Source organism: Osmia lignaria, chromosome 6, assembly GCF_051020975.1.
Source record: "Osmia lignaria lignaria isolate PbOS001 chromosome 6, iyOsmLign1, whole genome shotgun sequence".
NCBI classification, from domain to species: Eukaryota; Metazoa; Arthropoda; class Insecta; order Hymenoptera; family Megachilidae; genus Osmia; species Osmia lignaria.
The window spans coordinates 10,343,833-10,359,882 of record NC_135037.1 but is presented as its reverse complement, the minus strand read 5'-3'; the positions used below and the strand labels follow the sequence as shown (position 1 = coordinate 10,359,882).

The 16,050-nt window shown below is 41.4% G+C and overlaps 4 protein-coding genes across 5 annotated transcripts; 1 reads left to right on the top strand and 3 right to left on the bottom strand.

Annotated features, from left to right (window-relative positions):
• Nucleotides 1-251: 251 nt before the first annotated feature.
• On the bottom strand, nt 252-2,526 carry LOC117607673 (protein-L-isoaspartate(D-aspartate) O-methyltransferase). Of its 2 annotated transcripts, none has more exons than XM_034331633.2 (6): nt 2,191-2,382; nt 1,839-1,938; nt 1,627-1,766; nt 1,206-1,431; nt 784-869; nt 252-708 (listed from the first exon to the last, which is right to left on the bottom strand). In XM_034331633.2, exons 2-6 carry the CDS (start codon nt 1,891-1,893, stop codon nt 502-504), a joined length of 714 nt encoding a protein of 237 aa, XP_034187524.1. In that variant the 5' UTR covers nt 1,894-1,938; nt 2,191-2,382; the 3' UTR covers nt 252-501. The 2 variants fall into 2 exon arrangements, with proteins under 2 accessions (XP_034187524.1, XP_034187523.1); XM_034331632.2 differs by lacking the exon at nt 2,191-2,382 and adding an exon at nt 2,389-2,526 and having other exon boundaries at nt 253-708.
• Nucleotides 2,527-3,265: 739 nt separating this feature from the next.
• On the top strand, nt 3,266-5,319 carry LOC117607664 (facilitated trehalose transporter Tret1). Its single transcript, XM_076688602.1, has 4 exons — nt 3,266-3,292; nt 3,535-4,136; nt 4,225-4,426; nt 4,693-5,319. Exons 1-4 carry the CDS (start codon nt 3,266-3,268, stop codon nt 5,317-5,319), a joined length of 1,458 nt encoding a protein of 485 aa, XP_076544717.1.
• Nucleotides 5,320-5,350: 31 nt separating this feature from the next.
• On the bottom strand, nt 5,351-16,003 carry LOC117607670 (uncharacterized). The gene is made up of 7 exons (XM_034331628.2): nt 15,727-16,003; nt 6,998-7,205; nt 6,801-6,902; nt 6,668-6,709; nt 6,326-6,566; nt 5,811-6,156; nt 5,351-5,744 (listed from the first exon to the last, which is right to left on the bottom strand). Coding segments are annotated over exons 1-7 (1,158 nt in total). The 5' UTR covers nt 15,729-16,003; the 3' UTR covers nt 5,351-5,527.
• Nucleotides 10,871-13,762, bottom strand: LOC117607671 (calmodulin-lysine N-methyltransferase). Its single transcript, XM_034331629.2, has 2 exons — nt 12,639-13,762; nt 10,871-12,373 (listed from the first exon to the last, which is right to left on the bottom strand). The coding sequence occupies exons 1-2, from the start codon at nt 13,341-13,343 to the stop codon at nt 12,014-12,016; spliced, it is 1,065 nt and encodes a 354-aa protein (XP_034187520.1). The 5' UTR covers nt 13,344-13,762; the 3' UTR covers nt 10,871-12,013.
• Nucleotides 16,004-16,050: the final 47 nt, after the last annotated feature.

The following is a 16,050-nucleotide window of genomic DNA, read 5'->3' as shown; positions in this document are numbered from 1 at the left end:
GCAATAAACTAATTTAATCATTTATAATTTCTGTTGCTCCTGATAGATAGCACGGACATTCGATTTTTAAATTTAATTTAATAAGTGGTTATTCAAAGAATTATTCTTTGAAAGGAAACTCCAAAAAATACAATAGATTAAACATATTTATTCTTTATTTATATTACTTATTTTTTACCACAAACATTCAAAACGTATTTCATAAAATTCCTTTAAAATCAGTCATTGACAATTATTAATAATAATTATTAAATGGAACATTATATCGGTTGCTGTCTGTTTTATAAAGAAAACAATTTTTCTTTGAACTTATAAGAATTTTTAATTCACAATAAAATGATAAAAACAAAAATCAAAAAGGTACTCCATACATGGAGAATATATTTTATTAATACACGTATGAATAGAAAATTTCTATTTTATGGATATTATCTCACGCCTGATTAAGAATGTATTAAGTTAAATTTTCAGTGATGAACTTTTTTTAATACTGAAATCTATCTAAATCTTTTCTAAATCTTTTGTATCGTTAAGTAGTTGAGTAGCAGGATCGGTAAGAGGAACGTAGGAAACTTGCATTAGCTTTTTCTTTGAGATCGTGCCATCGATATTTTTATCTACCTGAAGCAGATCTTGAAGTCTCCGAAAACCTTCTATGGTAACAACTGGACATATTAGTCGTCCACCAGGAGCCAATTGGTCTATCAACTAAAATACACGACGATACAATTTGTTTTTCAGTGATTAAACCATGTAAAAATTCATTTATAAAATCTATTTCACCTGCTCTGGTAAAACATCTGCTGCCGCTCCAACGTGTATCGCGTTGTAAGGGCCGTCAGCAGCACGTCCCAATCTGCCGTCTCCCACTAGGTGCATTTATAATGACCTGTTGTTAGACTTCGGTCTATCTTTTATGTAATGCACAGCAATGTCACGCAGTTGGTGGATACAGTCCTGTTTCATTCTTCGTAGCAATACCTACTCCACGTGGGTGGATCACGAGTGTCTTTTTTTTTATTTGAACATATCTATGTTATATTCAGACTTTTGAATACGTAGCTTTTCTTTTAATATTGTATGTACATACGTACAAAAAAAAATATGATTTACAATTTTCGATTTACAATAATGTTTCTTTCTTTTCTCCGACACCAACTAACCGTGAATAAAAAGTGCAACATGTTTATAGTTTATATTCTTACCTATGAATTTAACACGTCCTTCCTTGAGGAAATGCGTACAATCTTCGCGTACATTTTTTGTTGCCATTTCTATCAGTTCAGGAATGTGATCGATACCGATCACATGACCGCGTGAACCCACCATATATCCCATGCAAGCCGACAAATAACCAGATCCCGAACCAACATCCAATGCTTTAGCACCATCAAACAGTTGGTCGGACAAAATAGACAAAGCATACGCATGCTGCAAATCATACATTATTTTTATTACCTACTAATACTGTCTTCAATCAACTAAGCTAACAATTTTTCCACACAATTTTGCCTGCTTTGTGAATACTAAATGAATACTGAATGAACATACAAATGTAATGGATCAATATGGATAATTTTAATTATTCATTGATCTAATTAAAATAAATAGCAATTAAATACCAACCATGTGGGGAGCACTAATTGTAACATTGTAACCAATGTTTCTTGGTCGGTCAAGATAAGGATCTGGTTCGTGGCAATACTTTGCTCTGTCGACAGCAAGCATTGCTGCTTCAGCTCTATCTGTTGTCAAGATACCTGCCTCTGTAATATAATTTTTTATAAGCTACATAATAAAGGATATAATTTAAAACAGTATTGTACACTAAGTTTCACCTTTTAGTTTAGATACCATCTCTTGATTTGTAGTACCACTGCAGTGCCATGCCATGTTTCACGCAAAGTATAATGTTGAACAAAGAATCTGATTAGCTACCTGTCAAATGAAAATATGTACACCAAGTTAAATATATGTAACAGTTATAATTAAAAAATTCAATTAATTCTGTGAATTCATAAATGCATAATATATATCAGATGGCTCGAGTAAATGCATAGCCTGAACGTTACACAAGCAGGACGTTACGTGATACTTTCTAAATAAACCGAATCCAACAAATCACATGTTTTCACACTTAAATTTATTTTAAAAAAGATTTCATTATTGTATAAACAAAGTTAACATTACCAACGTTTGTTAGCCTAATAATATGGCCGTGACATATAAAGAATTGGTTTGTAACAACGATTATAGCGAAATCTATTTTTGATATTTTTATATTAATTCGTCTCCATTATCCGATGGCATTTGTACAAACGATGCCATTGTTTTTATTACGAATACTTATTAAATTCGAAGAATATTTTTACTAGGTTAAATATGTACCTGTTTACAGTAGTGTGGCTCTGAGAAATTGCAAGAAATACGTTTGCACATATATATACATATGTTATACGTATACACGTTGCCGCTACATCTCCCATCTATAATACGCACATATAAGTGCATACTTTCATACCTTCATACAGTAGGTTTCTCTGGGAAAAGAAAATTGATCAAACATCATGCCAATAATAATGATATTGTTAACGTTCGGAACATTTATTGTTACATATGTATTTAACGAAATACAAATGCAATTTTTCCATTAATTTTTTTTCAGTTTTCCGACTTTGTTAATTTAAAATTAAGTTGGAAAAGTTTAGCTGAAAGTTATAATCAGAATCCAATGAATCGTTTTAGGTATCTATTCGAATTTTACTTATTATTCAGGAATTGCAACATGCACTAATGGTATCGTGGTATCATCACCTGACTAATAGGAATAAGCGTATCTATGTTAAAAATTAGAATACGTAGGAACGTATAAATTAACTTGAAGGCATAAGTCATAAGAGCCATAAATTAGCGTTACACCAAGAGTCGGTAAAATAGACTATGCGATAAATCCATCACGTACGTTCGATTACGTTGAGGTAACAGTAGTGAAATGATTTTAATCGGGAGTATTAGGATGTTTTTAAACTTATTTTACGAAAAGATTGCGATACGAGTAGAAAAATCGATATTTAAGAAAACAATGAAATCTCAGGTAGAAACCGAATTTGATTTCTACTAAGATTCGCAAAGAGCAACGATACAAGAAAGGTAAGAAAAAGGGGGAGGAAAGTAAGTTTGATGGGGCTGATAAAGTGACGTTCGATTTCGTGGATATTTGTTGAGTACTTAAAACTAAAGACACTAAACGTGACAGAAGATAAGAATGGCAGATTCGATTCGCTCGAGTTTGGTAATGATTGGTATAAATTCAAGGAAGAATCGAATCTTTAGTCATAGAACAATCGGGGGGCACGAAAAAGGAAAATAGTTAAATCGCTGGCGAAAGTCGAAAAAAGAAAGGGTGAAAGTGCGAAATAAAAAATGACAGAGGGAAAGAAAGGTGTCGTACCAGGAAGGTTTCGACAGCTATTTGTAGCGTTGGTCGGTAAGTTCTTTGGTAAAATCAGTTACGACTCAAATCGTTACAGCTAGCTTATCTTTTTTTATTTCCTTTTCTTTCTTTTAGCGAACATTTCGACTTTTTCGTTTGGAACGATGGTCGGCTGGCTGTCACCGTCGATACCGCAATTACAAAGCGACAATCCTCCCGTGGATAACGAACCGATGACAGACGAAGCCGCGTCCTGGTTGACAGGGATCATGTGTCTATCGGCAGCTTTCGTCAGCTTGATAGTCGGTGTGATAGCGGACAGATACGGACGTAAAGTAGCCGGTTGTCTGATGGGTTTGCCCCTTTGTGCCACCTGGTTGTGTACCATCTTTGCAAGTAAACACATGCATTTGTTTATCGCGCGTTTCTTCTCGGGGATGAGCGGTGGGATGGCTTTGTTTTTGATACCGCTCTACGTGTCCGAAATCGGTTGCGATGAAATTCGCGGTATGCTAGGCAGCCTGTTGGTATTTCTTTTGAACGGTGGTCTTTTATTGGGTTACATACTCGGTGCGGTGCTCCCCTATCGCGTGTTCACGATCAGCATGCTCGTATGGCCGTTACTTTATATCTTGTTCTTCGTGTTCGTACCGGAGTCACCCGTGTACTTGTTGCGACGTAATCGTCTGGACGATGCTGCGAGGTGAGCAATGAATTTATCTAATCGATCGTTACCATTATCTTTCAATAAAATTCGTACGATTTAGTTTCGGATTTCGTATTTCTGGCAGATCCCTAAGCTGGCTAAGAGGGGGGGACAAGTTGACAGCAGAGCGGGAGATGGTACGTCTGCAACTGGAAGCAAAAGAGCGAAACGTTTCGGGGAGATCGATCAAACTATCGGATTTATTTCGAGATCGAGCGACGACGAAGGGACTGTTGATCGTACTGGGGCTGTTCGCTGGTCAACAATTAGCTGGAATAATCGCGATGGTAAAAAAGGAAAAAGATTGCTACGATCAGTGGCGGCTTGCGTGAAGCGCTGAGGTGTTTGACTGTGTGCGCATGCGCACATAGGAAGCTGCGCGCGACGCTGCGTAGTAGAGAGAGCACTATCGCTCCCGCAGTGCTGGTTTTTTAAAACAAAGGCTAAACATTTTCTGGAGCAGCACCCCCACTAATTTTACCTACGAGCCGCCACTGACTACAATCAATATGTACCGTATCTTGATTATTTAACCCTTTTCATTTTTTCGCAGATAAGCTATACGGAAACTATATTCAGAATCGCTGGAAGTTCATTGTCTCCGAACGGCTCAGCGATTATCGTCGGGATCATTCAAGTATTCGGCTCCTGCTTATCTACCGCGTTCATGGAAAGAATCGGTAGAAGACCGTTGCTTCTAACATCTGCCGCGGGAATGGGTGTTTGTCACTTCGTAATCGGAGTCTTCTGTTACCTGAAAACGCTCGAATATGACGTTGCCAGTTTCAGTTGGATCCCCGTCGTAGCTTTGTCCGTTTTTATGATTACCTATGCATTGGGATTAGGACCAGGACCGTATGTGATATCTGCCGACATACTCAGTCAAGACATATCCAGTTTAGTCACTACCATTGGAATGTTTTTCGCATGGAGCATGGCGTTCGTTGTCGCTAAACTGTTTCCGACCTGCGTCAGCCTGTTGGACGTGCACGGTTGCTTCTTTCTACTGACTACCTTTTGCGCGGCTACGTTCGTTTTCATCTTCACTATCCTTCCAGAAACGAAAGGTCAACCTCGCCAACTAATTTTGGATCGACTTAACGGAAGGGTGAATAAAAAACAATATATTTTGTCGAGCAACATTATCGGAAAAAACATGTCGCCATCCGAATCGATTTGAGGATTCATCTCTCATCATCAGCAGCGAATGTGTATGTATGGTTTCGTAAATCGATAGAGGACTATTCGATGTTTAATAGTCCCCTTGTCACAGTTTCTAGTCACATTGGACTATTGGGTGACCAATAGAACGAATCGTTTCTATTCATATAAGGTGGGTTATGATTATTTCTCCGATATTGTCTCCTCATTACGTTAGAAGAGAATTCTTAATCATCGTCTAATCGTTGTCGTACACTCTTATTACCAATTTTTCGTTTTTTAAAGGCAGTCGGTCGCCTATCTTCGTCACTGTCTCCTGTGTCGATCTGCGTAATGGTTTTCTCTTTGAACGTTCTCTGGGAAATAGGTTGTTCCATTTTCTCGAAGACAGGTAACTGCAGTTGCTTCTGTTGTGGCAACTGTAAATCCACCGGTTTCGTTTCTCTGAAAAATAACAGCGTCTCAACACGGTTTCGACTTAATCAAAGTATCCACCCTTCGAATACTTACATCTTCCGAACGGTTCGCCAAGGACCGTAGGGATGTGACTTTTCAGGAATACTGTAGTCCCTTCTATATGGTCGACTTTCTTCTTCGATTGTTGTTGACGTTGTTATCGCGTTTTGATTGTCTTCGGTAGATCCCGAGCATGCTCGAACTGCGCTCGCTTTCCTTAATTCTTTCAACCTCTCCCTTTCGGCATTGGCTCGTTTCTCCTCGAGAATTTCCACGTTTGCAACTGCTTCTTCCATTTCCAATTGCTTCAACAATTCCTCTTGAATTGCTTGTTCTTTCGCTTCTTCTTCTTGCTCCGCGAACGTCATGTATCCCTCTTCAGGGGGTTCCCACACAGACTCTGATGCAAAGTAATATACGCATTGATAATGATGATGGTGACGATGATTGGAACGCGTCAAGTCAAACATGGGGTAGGCAGGAATCGAATTGGATATCCTTCAAGATCCTCTGTTACGAGGGTCTCGAGGTTACAATCCCACCCTAGATAGCACTAATAGTAAACCCACCGTTGGTTTCGATGTTCCAATAGTAAGTGTATCCTTCGGGACTTTGAGCCTCGTACCAAAGCTTGTGGACGGGTTTCGTGGGACGATCTTCTTCAACAATCTTTTTTCCTTTCCCTTTTCCTTTGCCCCCTTTGCCTTTTCCTTGGCTCTTGTTCTCGTTTTTTTGTTGATGCCTGATATGATGCGACGTCGTCGTACTTCTCGATAGAATTGGATCGCACGGGTCGATTTCCTGAGAAAACTAAAACGTTTCGATGTATCTCGGTGAAATTCGATTTCGAAGCTTCTCCTCTCGAACGATTGCCGAACGATTCGTTTTCTTTCGTGGGCTAAAATTCTTACCTGTTGATTATTGGCCGTCGACGCGCGATGGAAATTCGCCGCCTGCAAGAAAGTTTCGCACGAAAAATGTTCATTTTGTATTCTGTTTTCAATCAACGTTTAGATGGTATAAATAACGCATTTAGATACACACATCTTTCTTGTCTGTTTTATTCATCTTTTCCTTGATGATTCTGTCGGCGGTCATGTCTCTCGTGTTGTTTTCCACATCTTTCAGGTAAGCTGCCATGGCTGCCTGAACGTACAATTATTTTATAGAACACGAAAGATAATATTAAAGAAAAAGTGAAATGAAATAAAGCGAAAAAAAAAAAAAAAAAGAAATCGTACGTTTTCCATCTTTTTAATATCATTTTCAATCTTTTTATTTTGCTTCGCCTGTTTCGCGCTATTCTTGTGTATCTCTTTAAGCCGTTTGCTAACATTCTCCTTGTGTTTCTTGCCACCTTCGTGAAAATCGATACTAGGTTTGTTGTCGGCGATCCAACATTTGCAGAAATCGCAGAACTTGCGACCTTGAGACTTCCAGTAATCTGCCCTGGAACAAGATACAGAACAATTTTCACGATGGAAGTTTAAGATAAGAGTAGAGAAGGATGGAAAAGAAGGCGACGCTGTAGATTGTAGGAAATAGCTGCTTCCGTTTCACAACAACGCGGTTGCATCAAGGCTCGCGTTACGTTCAATACATGATGCACCGCACGCGTGCACAGTTGACCTTTCGCGACTAGATATTCAACAACGATATTGTCCAGGTATTCTCTCTCTTTTCTATTCTGAAAACTTTTTTCGAAATGCATTGTCGTTAATAACAATATCCCGTCGGGATATCGTGGAAGAGATCACGAGAACTAAGAAGAAACGACTAACAACAATTAGCCAGCAATTAAACAGTGACTTTATTGCCTCGAGGAATACTCGACCTTAGAACGATTGTCGCGACACGGCAACTAACTTTCAGCAAGATCCACCTCGAGTTCTTTTTAACGCGTTGATTGCCACGATGAAAATAAGGCGCGAATCTCTTCGCAAAGGATAACCGTGATATCCGACCCGTCGCGGAAGCTTAACGGTGACATTTGTATTAATTGTTCGCGCGAGAAGGTGACGATTTCGTAAGGTTCGTTTGGCCGCCACGAATCGGTAGATGTTTCCATTGGGACGGCTCGTCGTGCACCCTGTAAATCACAACCGTCCCAACGATGCTGTGCTCTGTTAATAATAGAGCTTGTATTAAGAGCGATATCGTTCTATAAATAGTTAGAACAGAGATATTAAGCTAGTAGTTTGTAAAACGAGCAAAGAATGCACCATTAGCGTGTTTCGAGGGACTAGAAGAACAGCTAGAGTGTATAACGCGTTGACTGGGGTACGGGCCATCGATCAACAGGCTCTTACAAAACTCGTACATCACCTTCTCTAACATCGAATAATAAACTTTCCTACTGTGTTTGCTAAATAGTTTGTTGCTCCATAATCTAGGTACAATAATCGAGCTCGTTTGAACGCTGGAACAGCGGTGACACGGCGGGCAAAGCGTTTGATTGGGAACACGCGGTGCCGCATTTGCAAAACGAATGAAAATCCTGTGAATCGACAGTCGAAAGGTACAGCCTTTCCTGACGGATCGAACGCGGCACGCGAATAGAAGCCTCGAAGAATCATGTTCTCTCTAATAAGTCAGCCAACGCTGGTGTATATTTTTGTGCTCGCTTTTTGGCACGCGCCCGTTCGATTACGATACGCGTTTGCATTCGAACCGATTGAAATCTCGTCGTGATCGTACGAGTAACCTTAAGCGAGGAAATTATCGGGGGGAAAATTATTATCGAACGTTTACGGGCAGAGAAATTGATTTGCACGGAACGATTGGAAAACGAGGAAAAACCGTGAACGTTTCGCAAGAGTGGTCGTTTCGAGCGAATGTCAGACGCGAACTCGGATCCGCGTCGTGAAACTAGTCCGTTGCAGAGCAGAAATATCTTCGATAAATTTGCTAGCAGCCTAGCCAAGAACAATTGGCACCTACGAAATGTATCCCGTAGACGAGGCACGCCCTTAATTTTACGCAACCATTTATTTTTAGACGATAGAATGCACAGTGAAACGCGATTGCATCCGTTTCTTCGCGAACGCTATTAACAGCCTTTTAAAGCTTTTCTTATCTTTTTTTTATATTTCAAACGGAAGAGGCTTTCGCGAGCTTTCTCGCCAGGGATACAGGCTCGATACCTATGGAACTGTTCTTATTTCCTTCGAAAATACATGGCGTCGCGTCGTTCCGAACGGACCTCTTTAGATTGTTTTATAGCTCTACGCTGGAACCGGGGGGGAAAAAAGGTTCCTGGTTTGTTCTAATTTTACGTCGGAGGGTTGTAAACATCTTCCGGCGTTCGAAAGCCGCGTCATCGTAGAGAGGTGTTGTTAAACGTAACCAGAAAACTTCCTATGATGTCAGTTTGAAGTAAACGCGATACATCGTGATCCAATCTCCTAGAGATCGGCCTTACAAAATGTAAAATCTTTGAAGAGCCGCGGGTTGCTCATCCCTGCTCCACAACGTGCACTCTTCTTCAACATCGAAGCACCTGATGCGGTGCTTTCCAAACGATGCTCTCGAAAAGAGCGCGAAGGGTTTCTTGCGATGGAACGCCGCTGCTTTTTGCCTTTGCTCTAACCTCCGTTGAAACGGCACCCTCGATCAACGGTAATGTACTTTAGCTCGTTCGAGGCTACGACGGACAGGAACATCCCCCGATCGAAGGAGAAACGAGCGCGACAAACGCGGCGCAAACCTTTCGCGAATCGAACTTTCATATAATAAAAACAAGCAGACACGCGTAAGAAATATCGCAAACATCGTTTAGCAACGGACACGAAGACCTTCAACTTCGTAGCAAGCCGCGGACGTAAAGTAATCAGTCTAGTCGCTTAGACTTGATGGATTATCCCGTTGAAATAGTACGTACATAGGTATTTACAAGGGAAAAATCCAATGTCAGCAACCCTAGGGTTAACCCACCGGGGGCCGTAACTGTCAACCAGTCGAAAATGTCCAACTATTTTGTGGCGACAAGCGAGGTTCTTGGCGGAGGTAAAGGGAAAAGGCCGTAAGAACTTTTTGGAACGTTCGAGCCGTCGGGTCAAAGGGTTATAAAACAGTAATTCATACCGTTTTGCCAACTCCGCAATTTCTATTTCAAGTATACTTAGGCATACTTTTTGCTATCGAATTTATACTCGTAGCCGATGAAGAATGAATTTCAATTATCGCTGATGTTTGTTGTCGAAGTGAAAGCTGTTTAAAATTATCGATCGCTTAATTTTCTTAGCGGACTGTGTTGGTCTTGTCGAGCAGGAACGATATTTTCGGAGTATTTTCGCGGGAACATCTGCGTTTCTTTACTCGTCGAATAAAGTTCGACGATCCCGATCAACAAACGTCCGTCGAAATGCTTTTTACGTAGGTTCGCGCGTCTGTAGGATTCGTAGCTTCCCCGAATCGTAGCGATAACACGGTGAACATTTTAAACAGGCGATCGATACACAATACCGGACGAAACGTGAAACAACGGTAAGCAGAGACGCGAAACAACGATCGTTATTTCTGGAAGATATTTCAGCGTCTGGTTTATGAGTTACAGGAGTTTAAACGGCACGATGCTGAGGTAAATTATTATTATTAACGCGTGGATCGCGTATTCGCGGCCGCGGCTGCGGTAGTTTGGGCCGGTCTGTCGATCACCTCGCTCCTCGTTTCTAAACGTTTCAACATACGATATTATTGGAGGGAAGTAACAGGATACAGGGGACAAAGAACTGTAACAACGTGGCTTGTTAAATACTGTTTAACGCGGCAACAGTGATTATTAGCAGTTAATAATAGAACGAGAGTTCTTTTGAATCGATGAGAACGCGATACATGACCGTGTATTGCGTTTCTATATAGGGGAAGGTCGGTAAACACGTACCACGTATGTACTAATAATAAATTTCTAAAGGCTCGCGATGGACGTGCCTGCGATCCAAACGTTTCATTTTTCATCGACGATACGTCCAAAAAATCTTTCAACTTTCTCGTTATCCCTGACACTGCAGACGCTGCAGGCCATGAAAACACCCTCGATGTGCCACGATCGATCATAAATCGCACGGCGAACAGTTGAAATTTTCTAAGTAAAAATATTTTATTATTCTGTACGCATATTTTTTTTTTTTCTCGCATATCTTACACGACGTAGTACAAATATACATTATTCTCTCTGTAAACTGTAAATTGTAAACTATAAACTGTAAACTGTTAAGGTATACTATAAGTAGATAAGGATGGAAATTTGGTAGCTTTGACTAGCGTCTTAACTAGATTGGTCCTTTAATAAGATAACAGCAAGGTCTGTGTCGAAAACGATAAACTTGCGAGGAAAAAGAAGACCTATGCTAAATAGGCACTTTGAGGTAATTAACAAGAGCATTTGCCCTTTCGTAACGCGATTCTTAGCACGCAAACTCAAAAACAAAACGAAGAAATAATAAATTAACGAGGAGAAAAGAGAAAAACGAATATGACAGGGAATCGTACGATTTACTTTGTAACGATTAGGCATAGTTTCGCATTTACTATCTCTTGCCAAGGCGTAGGAAAAGTCAGAGAAATAAAACTAGAGGAGATTTGTAAGGAAATACGTTCGAGTTTGCATCGATATCTCCACTGCCCGATCAGCCGATATACATATCAGCAAAGTGTTATAGAGTGTCTTTTAACGATCACCGATGGCAATGATAAACGTATCTACCGTAAGAAAGACCTTTCGTCGTATCCGTAGAAAAATCCTAAGCGAAAGAATCTTTCTCCTTGGACCCTCGTGTAGGTAAGCTTAATCGATGTCTAATACTCTAACGAATTTACGATAAGAATCAAACGCGAACACCGTAATTCGACTAGAATCGGGAATTGATCGTTGTCGTTGTGTTACCTATAAGAGAAAGAAAAAAAAAAAAAAAAAATGAATTCTGCGAAAACTAAAAGCGACGGAGTTGCGAGGATCGCGATCAATAATCTTCCAATTCTATCAGTCTAATATCAGGTACTTGGAATACTATCGTTCACGAGTCGCTTCGGTAAACGCGTACCGCGACCGATGGACAGCTTAGTTTGCCGATCTTTCAACGATTGCACGATAAGGGAAAAAAGGGAAAAGAGTCAGAGACAAGTCGATGGACGAACGAAAGGAATAAAGCGATAGGTAATCGGTGTGAAAAGGGAAAATAGCGGGGCAAAAGGCGCACAGTCGTCTCGGTCGAACAGTTATCGAGAGCGATAGCGGTCGCGGTCGTAGTCGATACGTATCATCCGGGTGGCGTTTTCTTTTGCTTCGTCAGCTCTAGAAGGATGGGATAGTGAAGATCCGGACAATACTCCTGGCTATGCTCCAACAACTCCAGATGCATGGACCAAATGTTCGCGTCGTAACGGTCTATCTGTCGGGCGACGAAACCTCGTTTGACCGCTGCTTCCGCGAACTTTTGGAAGGTCGTGCCGCGTCTCGGTGCCATCAGCAACGCGACCCCGTCGTTCGTCAAACAGCCGTAGATCGTTTCCACCAAGTCCGAACGGGCCTCGTCGAAGAACAGACAATCCGCGCACAGGATCACGTCGTACACTTTTTCCAGAATTTTCCACGCATCCTTGCCGCTTCCGGTCCAGCTCTAAGTAAAAATTCAATTCAGAATCTCCGGAATATCTGTCATCCTGGCTTTTTCAAAACGAGAAACGAACGTCTCGCTAGGATACGCGCTAGCCAATGCAATGTATCGAATCATAAAAAGGAATCAACGAGCGTCGAAACGATTCGTTTCTCGTCATTGATCGACCGTGTGAAAATATCGATCGATCGAAGGATTCAAATGGTACTACTCGCGGTTGCGGAAATTTTACGATCCAACCCGTAGATTCGCGAGAGAAGGAAATCACCTTGATTCGAAGGCCATTGGATTGCGGATGTAGGAACGTTTTCGCCGACCTGGCTGCTCTGAACATCTTAGCCGCTTTAGCCCACTGAAGAACGCCGCATTCGACAAAATCGGCCATGCCGTTTCTAGCCACGATGCTGCGAACGTTGTTGACGCTGGTCGCATTACCGTCCGTCAACGTGACTTTCCTCGGATCGCAATACTTGGCGGCGATCACGCCAGCCAGGCAACTCATACCGCCACCGAGTTCCAGTATTCTCGCGTCCTGACAGATTTGTCGGTTCTTCAATAGATAGTAGGCCAAGCATTCCTCCGACGGCCAGACGCATATGTTCCCTGTATTGTTGAAGCCGATCAATTCGTTGGCGGTAAAGTTCTTCTTTATCCGACGTATCTGCACGGTGAACAGTTTATTCTCCAAAACGGTGGAATACTCGTACCAGCTGGTGGAGTCTGGCTCGGTAGCCGGCTTCTCCGTACGAGCTACCATTAACAAACCGAAGCTGGTGAAACGACGAACCGACACCTCGTCCTCTGCCGAATCATCCTCCGCGTTCATGGACACCGATTCCTGCGAACCCATCAACGCCTTAGCCAGGATACGCCATCTTCTCTGTGCCGTACTCCTCTTTCTCGATAACATCTCCTCCAACATCTCGCTCGTTGTTTTCTCGTCGTTGTAACGGGCAAAACTCTTCTCGGACATGTCCTTCGATTCCGACGCGTTCCATCGAACGAACGTTTCTCATCTACTTAGTGAAACGTAGAAATCTTCAAAGAGTAAGAACCTGTATCCTCGATACAGCCACCGAACGAGCCGTTTCGCAAAGTCGCACGACACGACGGATAGGAAAGCAGAGGACGATTCTTTTCATTGTAACGGACAACGTCGTACCGCGATGAAGTTACGGGCAGGCGTTGAAGTTCTTTTTTTTTTTTCTTTTCACGGAACGAGGGTAAAAAAAATAAATGGAAGCGGAAACAACCCCTGCGCGAACTCAGGAGCGGCTGTTCTCGCTTGCCTGACACGTGAAAACGGGAATGAACGGGAATGAACGAAAGAACGGTTCGAGACTAGAAGAGCGTGAAGCCAACTTCTAACTCGCGCGCCGAGCGGCCGCGCCTCGCGCCTCGCGCCTCGCGCCTCGCGCCACGCGGATCTCGAGCGTTCGCCGCGTCTCATTCGCGCATGCGCGTCTCCTCCTATATCCCCTGTATCCTACCCGTTTCTCCCTAAGTACGCACATGCTTCTTCCCCTCTCTCTACTTACTACACGGTACTTCACCCTGCTATCCATCACCCCTTTCTACCTTTTTCCCTTAGTTTCGTTTCACTCTCCTCCACTTTGATTCATTTCTTCTCTACTCGATCGAACCGTGATGCTCTTGGTCTTCGAATCCCCCTCCTACCCCCCATTTTTTTTAAACCTATTTTTTCTCTCTCAGTCCTGGCAATTTTCCGAAAATCAGTTTCCAACGATGCGCCGTAATAATTAATAATATTAGTTAAGAAAAAACAGTGAAAAAGGTGTAGCTAGTCGTTGCCCGTAAAAGTTTCAAGGGAGCATACGTACAGACGCGAGTCGAGGTATGCATTTTCAATCCTATTATCGGCTGTTATTATTCTCAAATTCGATTACCATTCGATAAAAACAGTTCGACAGGAGGAAAAAATCAATACAAATTTTTCTGTTTCCTGTCTATTCACTTTTTTTTCTCGGAAATGCTTTTTCTGCCTCCTACGGCACATGACTGGGCGCAGTTCGCCGGCGAACGGAATAAACATTCGTCTTTATTTCTTCGAATCTTGTCCCGATCGGTCAATGCGAAAATCGAGGATCAAGTGGAATCGAGAAAAATATTTACAAGAAAATTCCATCGCGTTAAAGGAATCGATGCCTGACTATGCGAATAGAAATAAACAGTTGCGGATTTTCGATTCGTGACACCGTGAAATCTGTAGTCAATCGTAATTGTGTTCGTCGCGATATCCAATTTATCTTAAACGAGCCAATCTCTAACAGTATTATTACGTAAAACGTGCAACTTAGCAGAATACCGCTGTTTTATGCATCGAAACTGAATTACAAGGTTCTTTTATTTACGATGTAAAAAGCGGACTGGATTGTTCCTCGTGTTAGCTGGCTTTTGAATTATCGCGACTTGACGAGTCTATTTCCGCGTATTTCCTATGAACGCTATATCTATCATCGAACAATTGGCAACTGGCACCGAATTCTACACATGTATCGACGAGTACGCATCTAGAAAGTGCTTACGGTTATGCTTATGCAACTACAGAGAGGAGGAAGGGAAGCAGAAAGAAAAAGAAGAAAAAAACGTGAAACGAGGGTGCGTGAGAGGGGCTCTGTTCGTATGTAATCTATTTCATATTGTTTGACACGATTAAAACCTAGCGGGAGCAATACTTGAGCTTCCGTCTGAAAGCGAAGCTGATAGCCTTTCCGTGCCAGAACGAATTGCGAACTATGCGATAAAATACTGGCAAATGGAACAATCGACCTTTCGATGCCTATTCTTTGGCTATTTCAAAGTAGATGATGCAGCGATCCGGAAGATAAACGAGTGGATGAGGACGATAAATTCAGAAGGAATTGTATTCTCGCGGAATCAACGAACGTGGAATCGACGTTGTAATAATACGTGTATTTCGAAAATTATTAAAATATCGTGTAAACGATGTTACGACAACGAGCATGAATGCTTTTCATGGTGAAGCTTACTTTACGCTGATAAAGTAAATGACAACGTAAACTAGGTTTAACCGAAATAGATCAAGCGAGCAACGAGGGGTTGCTTTCTCTTGTTAACGACATCAACCCCCACCCTTCAATCGAGAGAAAGCATCCGTGCTCGTCGCTATACACGGCGCTCGAGTGATGACAGTGCACCTCGACTTGTAACTTGCAACAGTCACGAAACAATGCCATATCGCAAACTGTCAGGGTAATAAACTGTCAATCAAAATGTCTTTACACCTTTTTTACGATGTAATCCGATGATATTACATTCTTATTAGCAAAGATATTTGTTTACAACAGAAAATATTCGATAAACATGATACTTACATATTTTAAGATTCGGAATGTCGCTGTTGTTTCTTCATCAATTATGATAAATGACACACAGTATATATTTTATTTCAAAATACACGATCTTTCTGTGGGTTGTTTGCTGATCTAACCTCAAAAGATTATGGACTTTCGTTCGAAATATTCATGCACTCACGCGTTTCGTTAATATGTTATTCGTGTTATATATAATTGAGCAATTAATGCAGTAATTAAAATCTGCATTACAGCATAAGAACTATATGAAATTTTATTTTAATTATATCGGACACAACACAACAATTCAACACGTAAAAACGTAACAGCTGATAACAAAACTGA